This window comes from Thermobia domestica, chromosome 6 (genome assembly GCF_964235325.1).
Source record: "Thermobia domestica chromosome 6, izTheDome1.hap1.1, whole genome shotgun sequence".
Taxonomy (NCBI): domain Eukaryota; kingdom Metazoa; phylum Arthropoda; class Insecta; order Zygentoma; family Lepismatidae; genus Thermobia; species Thermobia domestica.
This window is the reverse complement of record NC_137459.1, coordinates 25,881,662-25,898,536: the sequence shown is the minus strand read 5'-3', so window position 1 is coordinate 25,898,536 and position 16,875 is coordinate 25,881,662. Positions and strand designations below refer to the sequence as shown.

The following is a 16,875-nucleotide window of genomic DNA, read 5'->3' as shown; positions in this document are numbered from 1 at the left end:
AGTAAATATCAGTTCCAAAATATTTACCATACTCTTAGGTATTGATTAACATAATCTCTGTGTGACTTACCGTTCCCGAGATATTGGCCAAAAAAGTAGTTCAGATTTCGGGAGATTTAAGGAGCCATATCTCGGGGACTGTAAGTCATAGAGAGATGATATTTTGCTAGAAACAGAAGAAGGTGCGGATAAAAAGATTTACTTTTACATGTAGGAACAATGACAGTTATCCTTCCAGCTCCATCTCTCCATTCTTTTTAAGTTCGTTCTGGCAATGCTCTTGGAGCATTTTCAGCTGGTTTATTCTTTAAACTCCGAAAAGGGTGTCAATTTCCTATATATTATTCACACACATATTTGTGCGTATGGTTCTGATATTATATTGTTATGTTAATAAAGATATATATATACGCATTCAAGTGCTTCTGTCTCAGCTTACTGAATCCGACATAGAAAATTACATCGAATTGGTGTTACATCCATAAATTTGGGTTATTTTTTTTCGCCTTTTACCAAATTAATCATTTTCATATCATTCATACAGATCACGTGTGCCTATATCCTTCTCTACACAGTAGTAGAGATTTGTTAACCAGATTTGGCTACTGAAAAGTATATAAGTGCCAGTGGTAATAGTAATAATAGCACTAGTAGTAGTAGTAGTAGTGTAAACAAAACTGAGACAAATGCAATGAAAGAAAGTATTATTTAAATATATTTATTTATTGTATCTGGTTTTATAATTAGATTTTACGAACCTTTCGATAATTCTTTTTACTTTTAGAAATACGTCTTTGTTTAAATTGGAATAAAATTATGATTATACTTTATTTAAGGCATGAACTAACCAGTTAAATAAATTATTCAAAATATCTAGAATACTACATAAAGAGAAGGTGCATCAAAAGACATATTCAAAAGAATTAAACAAAAAGGATCCCTGAATTCGTTGAATATTGTTTGCTCTACCGTGAATGGAACATAATGGCTTTCGAATAGTGTTGTTATTCTCATAATTTTATCCTTCTCTTCTTCATTTTCAGCAACCGAAACACATTGCAGAGTCTCAGCATCCATCGTTGATCCCTTTATCGACTCGGCAGTTAAAAACTTTTTTTTTATATACACAGTGCAGGAGTTTATGGGCGCCGCCTGACTTTCCTTCAGCGCCATGTTTATTGCAGCTCTCCATGACTGCAGCTGTACAAAATACTGTCCCTCATGTTTCGGTTATAATGCACTGCACAATTTATTTTATAATAAAGAGTTTTTAAAACCTGATAGAAAGAAAATTGTGAAATAGATTAATATCACTAAAGACAATTCGTTGAGTTTATATATTTCTTATTTCACAAACAATTCAATACTAATTTTGAGCTCTCTTATGCCTATATGGTTAACGGGTGCGTTTTTGACGCGGAAGACCCGTGTTCAATTCCTGGTGGGAAATGTGTGGTTCGGATTGCACCTTAAGCTGTAGATTCATATCTCTAATAACCAGGGCAGGCCCTAGGAAATTTGCCGCCCCGTGAAATGACATGGTTTGTCGCCTCCTGGTTTCTCCAGAAAGAACAAGTCTTAAAAGCCATGATTTTATGTTTCCCTATGATGAACAACGAAGGGCAGGGAAAAATTACTCGCACTCACAAACGCCTAAACACTACAAATACAATCTCGTTGTGTATGTTTTCTTAAAAGTAATAATCTATTATGTTATTGAAAGATAAAGCAAATACACCTGTAGAGGAAGAAGGTGTATTCATCATCATCTTCTTTTTTATAAAATTCAATATCGAGCTTCAATCTCAACATATGAGTTTGTAATTTCAGTGCAACTAGCTCTTTTATCTTTATTTCTCGATTTTCCTTCTACATCTCTAAAAAAAATAAATAAAAACTTGTTTCCAGCTTCAATGATAAGGAACTTGTTTGTGACAAAGACAAGGCTAGTTTTCGTTTCAAAACTGTGATAACTAATTTATTGAAACAGGTGATCGCTACTGTTTGAGAATTGAGTTCTTACATTTGACAATAGTCAACCAATTCATGCTGGGATTTGTTTGACCATTTGCTTTAGCACTGTCCATGCGACCTTGAACTAATGAGACTTATTATTATTATTTATTAACGTAGTATTCAAATAGGTCAGTTTAGTAAATTTAACTACCATCATCCTGAAGTCAGTTTGCAACAAGAAATGTTTATTTTAAATAATATTGTTATGACAGATATTGCCGCTCCGTGCAAATGCACGTGTTGCACATTTAGTAGAGCCTGCCCTTCATATAACCTCACTACTGAAAGGGAAGCTAAGATCAAATCCAACTAATTGAGAACAACTTTGACCTTATCCTACATTGATGGGGTATGTCTGAATGCTTTCAGAATATCAAAATATATTCTTCTCTCACTATCTACGTGGATCGCAACTGGATATTTTATTTGATAGTATATACGATCAACTGCTTTTCCAACACGGCGATCTCGTGCATCATTAGTACTAAGTAAGAGACTGGATATGGAATTCTATCGTAATTGTAATTATAAAGAAGAAAATAAGTTTCCACGTTTTCTTCAGAATCTATCCAGCCTCAACTTTACATGCTGACTATGAAGGTTAGGTCATAAAAAAAGTACCCAGTGTAGAAAGAAAATTAACAATTGTTAATTATTGGAAATCATTGAGGTGTGAACGCAAATAATAACGCGAGAGCCTGATGAAATTAGTAACTGAACTATTGCTCCTGCAACCTCCACTAGTATGGTGGGAGGACATGTTCATGGTACTTGGTAAGTGATTCTTGATCAAGTGTCAAAATATTTTAATTTTGTATTTTTGTTTAATAAGAAACGAATTATCAATTTAACTGAAATGGTCCTTCTACTTCACTATTGGATTAATTGAAGAAAAAGTAGCGTGACTTATTTGTCACCCTGTAGTTACAATATGTAACATCACCGTGTTTTCCACAGTAAATACAAAAAAATAGAAAGGAACTTGTATAAATATTTCATTTCCCACTGTAAAACCCATTGACATGCGCTTCGTACATTTGGTATACAAATCATTTAAATAAGCAATCCTTAATTTAATGTTAATTGTGAAAACAATGGTTTGGGATAGACTGGGACAACGGCGTCTCGTGACATAATCTTTTGGTAGTTCACAGCCGTTAGAAAATTCTCGGGAAGAGTTCTAAACATCCCATTCTCTACCGTACGACCTCGGAAAGTCGTAGTTTTGTTTGTTCTATTAGTTTATTTTTACTGTAAGAAATTAAAACAAAAAGAAATCAGATAACTGATTTGAGAGAATATCTTATGTACTACTATATTCTTCTATTTTCAATTGCAAAATTTTATTCTTTGATTCTGTTTAAACGGTCATACTAATTGACGGAAATTAGTGAACAATGGCTAACACTGTGTGTTCAAATCTTTTTTGAACGTCGAGAGAGCGTAATTCCTCCGCTCAGCTGCCCCGCTTTCCCTTCTTTACTACACACAAAGAAGTTCATCACACTCACAGCACTCTTGTGAACGTGATGTGATGCTGGAATGCATATACTCAAGGGAGAAAGCAAGCAGAGAGTCCATTTAATATTTAAAGAAAATTTCTTATGTTTGCAATGTTACAGGAAAGAAAATAAACGAAAGAAACGACACGATAATATAATATTGTGAATATTAATAAATATATTAAGGAACAATGAACAATGCACAATATTCGGTGGTGCACGTGCTCTTGTGAACTGCATAAGGCGACGAAGCTGGACTGAGACTAAATTATTGATGTAAAATTTCTGAGTTATATTTTACCATAATGCAGCTTGAGAAACAGTAATATACTGAAACGAAATATACTACAACAACAATCAAAATTATCGGATCTCAACATAGTAACCGAACTTTTATTCAATATCTATTTTAAAACATCGTTTTAATGTCAATTCTGAAACTCATTACTAATACAATTTTTCACCTAATTCATGTTGTGTATTCCTCTTTCAGCAAGAACGATTCTGTCAGTTCGGGAGAGGCATCCGAGAAGACACAAAGCGTCGAATTCCACACTACTTGTCAGATTACAGGGATGGATTTACAGGTCCTCGAACTATCCACAAGGTTGTCTCTACCACTCTGTTCCTCTACTTTGCCTGCATCCTTCCAGCAATAGCATTTGGGGTACTCAATGATCACAACACGCGCGGAAAAATTGGTAAGTACGATATTGTTACAGGAACCAGATTAGTCAGTGCTAGATCTGATATTATTAGAGATTAACGAAATAAAAGATTATTTTGATTATATTATACAAGCGACATACGCATATTCTTCTCAAAGATGAGGGGTTCAAACAGCCAAGTTCATATCGATGATATTTTATTATTATTATTATTATTATTATTATTATTATTATTATTATTATTATTATTATTATTATTATTATTATTATTATTATTATTATTATTATTATTATTATTATTATTGATAATCTTCTCAATACTTCTAGAAGTTGGAACACGCTTCATTTTCCAGGACAACTTCTGTGTCATTATCTTAATAATATTGTACAAATATTTTCCTGAAGTAGTAGGTAGAGCAATTACCATACGAAATTTTGGACTTTTATACAACCTTTTATTACAAAAAATGTTATATAGAAATGTAATAATAATCACTATAATTGAGGTTTGAAGACTAATACAAAGTTTCCTATGTAGATTTTTGGTAGACGGGTGATTTTAACGCTTAGGAAACCAAATTAAAGATACTTTAGTACTTTAGCTAAGATAAGGAGTGCAGTTAGGAAACCACAGAACTCTAGGCAAGTTAAGTGGTTGTTTTTAAGATCTTTCGGCGCTCTAGGCAAGCAAAGATAGGAATTAGGTATTACAGAGATCCAGATAAGGTAAGTGATTGTTGTTAGGATTCCTTAGTGGTCTAGGCAAGCAAAGAGAGTGGCCAGGGTCCCACAGAGCTCCACGCAAGTTAGGTGGGCAAGGAACCACATAGCTCTAGGCAAGCTAAGTGGTTGTTATTAGGATTTCTTAGTGATCCAGGCAAATAAAGAGAGTGTTCTAGGCAAAATCCCATGTAGCTTCATTAAAACTAGGTGTGAAATGAATCGCGAAGTTTTACTCAAGCTAAGAGGCTTGAGTTACCTAAATTTTTAGAGCTCCAGGCAAGCTAAGAGAGGGTAATTGCTGCTGAAACTAAGATATAGCAAAATATATTTATTTGTACGTAATATCTTGCAGATGGGAGGTTAAAATTTGTTAAGCCCTTCAAGTACGCCACTGGCTGATTGATTGAATGATTGATGTATAATGGGAACGCCAGCATTGAAGTAATTTGTCCCAATCAACGTCACTGATTGAAACCATCATCTTTAGACCCACGATTACTGAACTTAATGTTAAGTAAAACAAATTTTTTATCCAAATTTAAACTATCTTTAATAAAAGTGTCTTCCTATTACGTGCAGAACATTTTTTTACTATTACACTTTGCTGCGATATTTAATAAATAATATTAAAGCATTATTTAAGTACAAATTCTATAAAATAAGTCACGCTGGGTTAATTGTGTGGCGTTCGGATCTAGTTAAAGGGTATCTTGGTTCAATCCAAGGTAACACATATTTATGTTGGAAAACATCAATCATTGGATGTTCTACGGATTCTCTCGTTTGTTCTCGGGTTTCTCATTCCACCAAATATTATCATTCCTTTATTATTCACATTCAGTAATCATATGTCTTCCTTGAAGGAGGATGACAATCATAAAGAGTAATGACTAGATTACGGATCGATTTGCACCGTAAAACGTCAAAATATGCACGCAACTATGCACTTAAAATTACGAAAATATACACTCAAATAAGCAGTAAAGAGATAGATATGCATTAAATTATGAAGCACAGAGGTAAATATCTAAGAATCCTATTCTACCTTTCATCGAGCAAGTTTATTGCATCTGCTACTGTTGATTGTTTGGAGTTGAGCGACTCTTTCGGCACCGAAATTACATGACTCGTGAACCTACACCGCTTAACGTGGAATTTGATCCGCAGGAGATTCCAGCGGAAATCAAACCCAGTCCTCTCACACTTAATGCTCGTACGCTAAGTATATAGACAAGAGGGAGCTCTATTTTCTAATATACGTAGAAATGAACAAGATGAGTGTGCTACAGTACATGAAACTAGTGTATCGTAGAAGAAACTAATGAAAGGACTGTGATCTTATCTAATATAAATAAAATAAAGAGTTTGTTTGTCTGCCTGTCTGTCTGTGTGCGACCTGGGAACCACACGAGTGGACCGAAAGTTACCAAATTTTGGTCACGGATAGCTTGGTCCAGGCCCCAGAATGAGACGAAGCGAACCAGGAGGGTTTTTACCGGGAGATGTAAAAGTAGTAGAAAATGACCGATATTAGTGTCGAATTCATAGTTTTCGTGGTTGCTGAGATCAGCGGTGAAACTCCGATCGTATTAATTTCCTAATTCACACCATTCGGCTGCGGGCCGGGGGTCAACAGGGGGATACCGAAAAATGTAAAAATAATCCAAAATGACCTATATTAGTGTCAAATCCATAGTTTTCGCGGGATATTTTATCTGACCCATGTAAAGAATGGGTATTTCAGCTAGCTTATAATAAAACAATGATTGTACTTCAAACTCACGTGCATATTTACTAAATTTTTAGCTGCAATAAACGACCATACAGTTTTCGACATTTGCTGGTATTTTCTCCCCCACGCGTAACATACTTTTATAGATACTAAATGTTCTGTCTGACAAGTTGTTAGAGGGCAATATTTCAATGATGAAAGGACACTTGCTAAGAGATTGGGAAATTAGTGGTTCATTGTATTTACACCTCATATATATTTTTTATAACTCGAATGTTATACAACAATTGATTCTTCCTTTCGCACAAATGCTTTCCAACTGTCCAAGAAGGAATTTTGTCATTACTGATCGGAACAGGTGCAATACATTGGTGCTTTGTAAGCCACATTATTTCAATTGTGTTACTTGTGAACAATACTTGAAGTTCTACAATGAAACGCATCCCTCTCAAAATTTTAGGTTCAAAGTGGTCCTAAAAAGCACTTTCTCTTAAATTTTGCAGGAGAATCTTGGCTCATGGGTGTGTCACAAATTTTCAGAAATAATCTTCGACCATCAAGAAATTTGCGAAAGTTGGTACATGATGATATTTGACTCTCAAGAATATGAGACATGCCCACCGGCAAGTTTTGTTTGAACTCAGCAAATGATTCATACACCATTTCCTCTTCACATAACAGAGGTATTTTAATTAATACAGTACTAATATAACTTCTAATCAAGGTCAGTAAGTAACTAAGAACTCCAAGTTCTTCTCTTGTAGAAACCAACTTTATTGAAAAAAAAGTTTCAAAAATGGGCGAACGCAATTCTGTGAATTATGTACTTATATACAGTGATGACACAAATAAGCATTAACCAACCGAACATGCATTATATGCAATACAAAGTTGGTTATTTCATTTGTAAATCAGCTGGAACGGATATATATCAAGACAGCATATTGATATAACGTTAGAAAAAATCCAAGTATGCAAATACTGGCGCAAAGTGTTGGGTATGGATGGAAAGTCACTGAAACATTTAAACAAGTTAAGAACTAAAAACAATTGAGTCATTAAAAGCAGTTGAAAATCTATAATTCAAAGAATGAAAGCAATTAGCAACTAAGACAAGTGAGTTTTCTTTACAAGTATGAACCTACGATACACTTCCAAATTATGTGAATTCAATGCTCAAACTTGAAGTACTACATCTATAGCTACTGGTTTCAATAGAGGAAAAAGATCAAAGACAGAACCTGTTGCTCGGACGCTGAATCCATACTAAGAACCTATTGCTCGGTCTCTTACTGTTTTTGTTCTATGACGATAAATTTTGAAACCGGAACTGCTAGTTCACGACTGTCACTTGCTGTTGTAATCTAATATAAAAAAATAAAGAATTTGTTTGTGTGTGTGTGTCTGTATACGGCCTGGGGACCAGACGAGTACACCGAGAGTTACCAAATTTGGATCACGGGTACCTTGGTCCAAGCCCCAGATCAAGGCGAAGCGTTTGTTTCAAAATTCGAACCAGGGTGGTCTCAGAGGGTGTTTACCTGGACATGTAAAAGTAGTAGAAAATTACCGATATTAGTGCCGAACTCATAGTTTTCGCGCTCGCTGAGATCAATGGTGAAACTCTGATCGCATTAACTGCCAAATTCACCCTATTCCGCTGCGGGCCGGGGATTACTTGGGGGTAGAGATGCAAGGGCTCGGAAAAAAACCGGCTTTTTTGGAAAAAAACTCGGTTTTTTCTGCTTCGCTTTTTTGCTTGGGAAATTTTGGGCTTTTTTCAAAATTCTGCTTTAAATTGATAAACCAGATTTTGTTTTGCTTCTCTATAACACAAAAAGTCATTTAATTAGTGGTTGATGACGATAATAATATAAAACCTCGAAAATAAACCATGAATTTCGAAAAGTTATTTCACACAGTTTTACTTCTCATCATATTTACATTATGAATTCCAAAGGATTAACCAATGTATATAATAAGATTTTTTTTTAACCTCTTACATGCAAAAGTAAGCAGGGTTGGCAAGAACCATGGTTGTTTTTGAAAATGCCAAAAAACACGTTTTTTGGGGGGGGGGTTAAACTAGGCTTTTTTGGTTTAAACCAGGTTTTTTTGAATTTAGATATTTTGCTTTATGTATTTATATTACATATTGACAGAAATAAGTTTGTTTCGCCTTGGTGTTATTATGCAACAACGGGATTATGCTGGAAGAGGTCACATAAGCTTAAAGAAGTCCGACCAGTAAATTTCTTAAATTGGGAAACTCCCGTCTTAGCCATCGGGAAAATCCCGTCATTATTCTAAATGTAAAACAATAAGGGAAAAATCCTGTTATTGCTTTGCATGTAAAATTTAAAGGTCAAATTCATAATCAGTACACTAAAACTGAGGTTTTAAATTACAAATTTAGTACGTACATATCATTGAAAGTCCAATCCAAGCTAATGTTGGAAGCTACGTAGGCAATCGATAAATTTTGCCAATTTCTATCAATATATTTAAGCAACCTTGGCTTCTTTATAAAACAACAGGCATTCAGGCATTCAGAAATATACAATTTGGTTTCGTTTTGTATGTTCAGGCTTAACATCATTACGTAATACCGAGGTTATCAAGGAGAAGACTTTCGCTTACATCCGAACAGCTACTTTGTTTACGTATGAAAGAAGGGTTGTGGTTCGACCGAGAATTGAACATGGGACACCTTGATTAAAAGGTGAAAAGGAAATAAAACTAATGCAGATGGTTTGATGTTGGGAAACGTCAGCATGAAGTTCACACGATTCGCATTTTTCGTTCTTTTTATTTATTTTTTGGTTTAAACCAGTTGTTTATTTAAAAAAAAGAAAAAAACAGCGGGTGTAAAACAGCCAACCCTAAAAGTAAATACTTCTTTTAAAAAATACGCAAATAACTAGCAAAATTCTATGTAGTATTTTTCAAAATATTCCATACCCTCTTTTTGGAACAAAATAAAATTAAAATAAAACATAAGAAAAATACTTAGATTTATATGATACACTTAAAGGCTGCACATCTAGAGCTTTTGGTTTTGTATATTCTTGAAATTCTAGAGTTTTATATAACCACCATCACGGTTTACTCAGTCCTCAAGGTTTCTGAATTTTTAACAAGAGGATTCAACATATGAAGGGTGTGAGGCAAGAACATGGTAACCCACAATTTTATTATTTTAAGAAATTAGAGATTTTCTGCTGCACAATCCATTTTGAAAATTGAAAAGCTGATTTTTCATATAAGACTATACATGAATAATTAAACTAAGTGGAATGCGTTGCTGTCTATCTGGCTGCATAACTCAGCAATTGAAAATTTGTTAATTACCATGTTCTTGGCTCATACCCTTCATATCATTATGGAACTCTCCCGACCCCACCAGCACAAAAAAAAAAAGACTATGGAATATATTTAAGTTAAGATAAATACAACTGCACAACAAACATGACCGAGTGGAGCTTTTGCGCTTCTATCGGGAAATCAGGGATTCAACTCAGCATTCGACCATTCTGACAAAGCTTTTCTTCATTCCATCTGTGAAGTAGAAATACTGCGTGTACTGTGAGTTGGTCGACTTCATTCTTTATTGTTTTTAAATCGTTATTACTAATTACCAGCAGTAACGGTTTTGCGAAGGTTAGGGGGGCAGTCTTTCGGACTGAAGCCTGTTCTCCAAAATTACGGAATGTCTAAAACAAACGAAATATCTATTAGTCATGCCTTTACTCATAAACTTTAAACTCCCGTCAAATAAAAATCACGAATGTTTAGAAAAACTAAACATTAGTAAGAAAAAAAAAGTCCCAAAATACTTTTCTAAATCCGTCACTGATTCTCAGTATAAAATGATCGTCAAGGTTGTATCCGGAAGATTATTGATAATATATAAACGAAACGAAATATTAGTTACGCTTGTACTCATAAACTTCAAGCTCCTCCCAAATAAAATTAGGACATTTTAGAAAACGAAACAATCAGAGAAACCCCTCCCAAATTACTTTTCTAAATCCGCTACTGATTATTTGTATAAATTAGTATTCAAGGTTGTATCCGGAAAATTATTGCTAAATCGTTGCACAGCTACAGTATAACAGAAATGTGGAAGTACGCTTTGACGGATATATAGAGAAACGTAAGTTTAACTTCTGCGCTAGAAGCTAGAGTACTAAGCTCTTAGAAATGAAACATGGATGACAAACTGAAATGATCCCGAGAAGAAAAAATGTCGATAACTCAAAAGTTAAAATAAAGTTAAATAGCCCCTAAAATTGCCCTCAAATACTACATTCTTCATGTTAGCTTTAATTTGTAAAACACGTGCTCCATCCATCTTGATGGTGAATTTTAGAGCGAAATATGGCATTCAGGTCATGAAATTCTTATCTACACTGAGAAAAAAAAATTGTAGGTGGCGTACTTAAAAAGATAGGTTACATGCGTAATTCCTGTAGTTTTTGGACTTAACGTACAACAGACGTATAACTGAAACCGCATGTTTTATAATACTTTCCGTATAAGTGTTCCATTTATACGTACTTTCCATATGAAACAATACAGGCGGTCAGGATCTCTCATACAAATGGATGTATATAACATATAGCTGGCGAAGGTAACATAAGTATAAGCATGTGATATACGGAAAACTGTTAGATGCCATACATCCTGCAACGGCATGATATAACATCTAAGGGCAGTGCCTATATTGCATACGGATAACGTATGCTCCGTGCTGATTTCTATAGTAAGCAAGAGGATACCGTATGTTCGTACAATATACCGCTGTCCGGAGAACGGATTTTTCTCTGTGTAACTATAGAATATACTATAAGAAAGCTATTTAGATAGAAAAATCATGAAAATGAAAAAAGCCAAAATTTCCAAAATTCTCGTTTTTTTTCCCTAAAAAGCCGGCTTTTTTGTGAAAAAAACCATCGATTCAAAAAAGCCGGCTTTTTTGCATCTCTACTTGGGGGATACCGGGACATGTAAAAGTAATCCAAAATGACCGATATTAGTGTCAAATCCATAGTTTTCGCGTCAACTGAAATGAACATTGATACTTCCACAGGCGTTGACTTCCAAATACAGCCCCCATGCGAAGAATGAGTATATTCAGCAAGTAAAGGAATAAAATCAGAGATGAAAAATCCTTGCGATATTGAAGGGTATCAAAAGTTACTTGTCGCTATCTGTTTCCATTTAGTACATTCTACAATCGCTGTTGTAACTGACAATCGCAAATTTCCACCACTCCTGGTTTGAAGAGATAAAAGTAGTAAAAAATAATTCTTGTCACGCTGAATCTGTGTCAAAAGAATTGCTTTTTGATATCTTTTAAACGTTTAATTGCTCTATGAAAATAAGTTGAAGCCAGATGTACTCATAAATTTCAACCAATTATGGTTCTGACAGGCTGTTGCGAGTACTAGCTACTGTATATGCTCTCTTGAGATGCTGAATCGATTGCAAAAAAACCGCTTCTTGTTATATATTACCGTCCTTATTCCATGGAGACCAATGTTGAAGCAGCAAAAGAGTTTATTTCTCTCACTTCCGGTTTGAATAGAAGGTTAGTGGACAAGATGGAAGCTATTCTTGAGATGTTGAATCGATTAAAAAAATATTTATCGATATTTCTGACCGTTTTTGCTCCACGGAAACCAGTATTGAAACCTGAAGTAAAAATAAATTTGAATCACTTTCGATTTTGTTAGTGTGTTGCGGATAGCCATAATACGTTGCATTGATACGATAAACCGTTTGCAAGAAACCGCTTCTCGTTATATGTTATCGCTTTTGTTCTATACCGACAAATATTGAAAGAAGAAATGGTTATTTTGAACCACTTCCGGTTTGAATAGGGGGTTAACGAAGGAGATGGAATATGTTCTTGGAATGCCAAATCCATTGCAAAATCTGCTTCTCGATATCTATTACCTCCTTTGCTCTGATATCTATCAACAGATGGACGGACGGTCATAGCCGTTCTGTAAGACTTCGGACACTTATGCATAGCATAGTTTGGAAGTGTAATAATCAGGAAATTAAAACCAATTAGCTGTTATAAGAATTCAAATACTTAAACCAGCTATCAATGAAAAAAAAAACTGGTATGTTAAAACAGTTTTAAGAGGCACTGAAACCAATTAACAAGCAAATATAATTCAGACATTAAAAGCAGTTAGCTAAATAAATAAATAAAGAAATAAATAAATAAATAAATAAATAAATAAATAAATAAATAAATAATAATAATAATAATAATAATAATAATAATAATAATAATAATAATAATAATAGGAACACTTAAAGCAGTAGCTACTAAAATGTTTAAAAACTGTATTATTACAAAAGAAACGCATGCTTTTATTTATTTATTTATTTATTTATTTATTTATTTATTAGACTTCTAAACTATGCTATGCTTAAGTGTCGAAAGTATTATAGAACGGCTTTGTCCGTCTGTCGGCAGGTATTAGAACAAAAACGGGTAATAGATATCGAGAAACATTTCTCTGTAATTAATTCGGTGTTCCAGAAATAGGTTTCAAATCCTTTGGTAAACCACTATTCAAACCAGAATTGGTTCAAAGTGACCAGCTTCCGGTTTCCAGCTACTCGCTATAGAACAGAAACGCCAACTGATAATAAAAATCAATTTCTTACAAATGTTTTAGCATCTGAAGGCAACATAGCATGAGTATCTGCAACACCTAACAAAACCGGAAGAGACTCAAATTTAGTATTACTTCCAGCTTCAATACTGATTTTTATAGAGTAAAAACAACAACAAAAAAGTCAAGAAGCGATTCAGAGGCAATTCAGAGTCCCAGAAGTAGGTTCTATCTCTTCAGTTAACTCTGTATTCAAACCGGAAGTGGTAGAAATCAACTCTTTTAGTATTTCAACGTTGGTCTTCATAGAACAAGACCTGTAATATAAAGGGAGTTTTTTATATTATTATTATTATTCAGCTTCTGAACGTAACACATCATGACTATCCACACAACACTCTACGAAAACTGGAATTGTAGGAAATTTAATTTAATATTACTTCCGGTTTCAATTCTTACTTTCATAGAGCAAAAGCTGTAAAAGACATCGGAAATATTTTCTTTTACATACATTCAGCGTCACAAGAATGATTTTTTTCTACTTTTATCTATGTGTTCAAACCAGAAATGGTGAAAATCTAAGATCTCGAGTTACAACACTGATCGTAACTTATAATGAATAAAACAGAAATATTTAGCAACAAGCATATATATGGATTCAGTACAAGTATATATATTTGACCTCTGGGTGTATGTCTCTATTACAACCGAAACTGATAAAAGTGGGATGCAACCCAGTGTCCTGCAATGGAAATATCGATGCCGAGCAATGGTCAGTAGGGAATGGCTGCAAATCGAACGCAACTGATGGTGAAAATACGGCACTTCCTAGGTAAGTGACACATTCCAATTCGACTCAATGTAAATGAATCAACCTCTGTACTTCAAGTTTCAATATTGTGTTCCCTTAATTCGTAAGTATACCTGAGAAACGAAAATGAAATGAAATATTTGAGTTTTAGGTCCCACGGTTATGCCGACAAGACTAAAGAAGACGGTGATGATGAAATAATGAGTGAAATGGTGGAATGAAGAAAGTGGGAGGAAACGGTAGAACCCCGAGAAAACCCACGCACATAGTGTTTGACCACTATAAATTTCACTTGGCGCGAGCTGGGATCGAACCAGGGACCCCAAGCCCAGAGGTGAACGCTCTACCACTTTTTTGAGTTTGTTTTAACTGACTCACCGAACGTGTCTCAGTAACTTACTTGAACTACTTATTACTAATTTTACTTGCTTTACTTGTTTAACTTGCTATTTCAATCACCTAGAACGGCAGGGATACGAACACAGAAATATCAAGGACAGTTAAAATCACAAAGGCTCTTCCACCGGGAATCGAACCCGGGACATCACTGAGCCACCGCGGCCCGCGAAAGGCTACCTTAGTTTCACACTGTGCAACGAAACTCATTTGTTTCTTTTTTTTAAATTTTAAACCACTTAATACTACTTGTTCATATATATTTATGTGCATTACCGGTATCTATGGCCTTAAGTCCCTCACGCAGGAGAGATGACTTTTCTCTGCAAGCACAATATCCGGGTAAGGGGGTAGCTGCCTGGGACCTATGTGTTAATCACCATCCCGAAAGTGTGACCACTGCTAGTACTTTCGTACTAGATCTTGTACCGTTTATAATATTTTAGTGTTTTAGTACATTCAGTAAGAAATCTAGTATCTTTCTCCTCCTCTTCTTTTCTTACAAATACATTTGGGAGAGAAAACGGAATCTCATGAAAATTTATTTATTTATTTATTTATTTATTTATTTAATATACAACACAACAGTCTTAATACCCAATTACAGTGTTGTGTACATACAGCAAATGTTACATATATAAATTTCTTAATTATTTCTACAGAAAATTTCTTGTTTCACATATGATCTGAACCTGTTTTCTGAAAGACTAAATACATCCACTTTATCAAGCTTATTTACAATATCATTGTATGATTTACACAGCCTCTACATAGGGGATTTATATAATATATTGCTCCTGGCTTTTGCACAATAAAATGTCCCTGTATTCTCTACTCTGGTTTTGCAAGTGGGAATCCGCAATGATATTTTCGAGACCAACTCCATACAATCAATCTTATTATTTAATAACTTGTATAAGAATAACAAGTCCAACATCCATCTTCTTTTTTTCTAGAGTTTGAAAATTAAAGTTGTTTACTAGATCATTGTAGGGAAAATATTTGGAATAATAATTAGTTTTTTTTGTATGTAAGCATTTTTAGGAATTTTGTTTGGATCTTTTCTATTTCTTGAGAGTATTTTTTATTATTGGGGGTCCATATAGTAGAACAATATTCTAATTTTGATCTAACATATGTAAAATAAAGTGTTGTAAACGTTGTCTCACTGAAGAAATCTTGCCCTATTCTGTAAATTAAATCTAAGTTTCTATATGCGCTGTTTGTTATTATATCTATGTATTGATTGAAATTTAGTTCAGGATCAACAATAACGCCTAAATCTTTGACAGTACTTGGTTTAGAATTTAGTTTTTTTTAGTGTATAGTCAAAGATGATATGATTTCTTTTTCTCGTAAAAGACAGAGATTTACACTTGGATACATTTATTACTAATTTGTTGTCATCGCACCATGTTTGAACTCGATTTGGCAATATACAAACATTTCACAGTTTCTGGTAATTATTTTCTCAACAGTGGTATTTACAAGAGCGGAAATAGTACATACAGTAGGTGCCGTCCGGTCGCCTCCTCCAACTAATAAATGACCACAGTAAACAATATTACATATTTGGTGATCCGTTTAAACAGTAGGCTATTAAGGAATTAAAACTCGATTTTCTCAATAAGCCCATTTTATGGTATTTCTCCCAACATCCTATATTTGTCATACTTGTGTTACTTTAGTGGTTCCACAGTGAGTTCTAATACGACAATTAAGCAGTGTTTCTGCCAGAAGTTTTGTTTTGAGGGTCTAAAGCAAAAATTGGGAGGTTGTGAGTGGTTTGCACGGTTTGTATCAAATTTTGTCTGAAAAAACTTTAAAGTTAGCGGTTCTCTCAAGAATATGAGAGATCACTTCCCCACCCACAGGGAAGGGGGATCTGCTGGAAACCTTCTATTAAGATATTAATATCGTAAAATGTCATAAATAGGGTGAAACGGGAGCAGATAAAAATTTTAGTATTTTTTTCCCCAGATCTTGTACTTTTTCTGCATAGGTTAGTCGAAATATTTTGCTCGTTGGTCACACTCCAGCCCGGCATTTGCCTAGTATGAAGAAAGCTTAGAAAAAGACCTCACCCAAGATGGCTGACCTGAAACTGCTGTTATACCTTTTCGACTGAATGAAGAAATCGATTTAATTAACGCTGTACACAAGAGAATGGGATATTAGAAGTCAGAAAAATGAAATTTAAAACTGAGTTCTTTCGTGGCTAAGCGGTTAGCGTGCGCGCCTTTGGCGTGGGAGATCTGGCTTCTATTCCAGGGGGAGCTCATGTTGTTCGGTTTCCACGTTAATCAGTAGGTTTCACCTCATATATCCCCGCTGCTGAAAAGGACGTTAAAACTCAAAATCAACTCGATATGTAAAACTGACACAGTTT

The 16,875-nt window shown here is 34.5% G+C and overlaps 1 protein-coding gene across 1 annotated transcript in view; it reads left to right on the top strand.

Moving 5' to 3' along the window:
• LOC145687895 (solute carrier family 4 member 11-like) overlaps positions 1-16,875 on the top strand; it is a 560,150-nt gene that overhangs the window by 443,524 nt on the left and 99,751 nt on the right. The window contains exon 5 of the mRNA XM_081761438.1: positions 4,012-4,219. Within this exon, the coding sequence (XP_081617564.1) occupies positions 4,012-4,219 (208 nt within the window). The remainder of the gene's footprint in view (positions 1-4,011; positions 4,220-16,875) is intronic.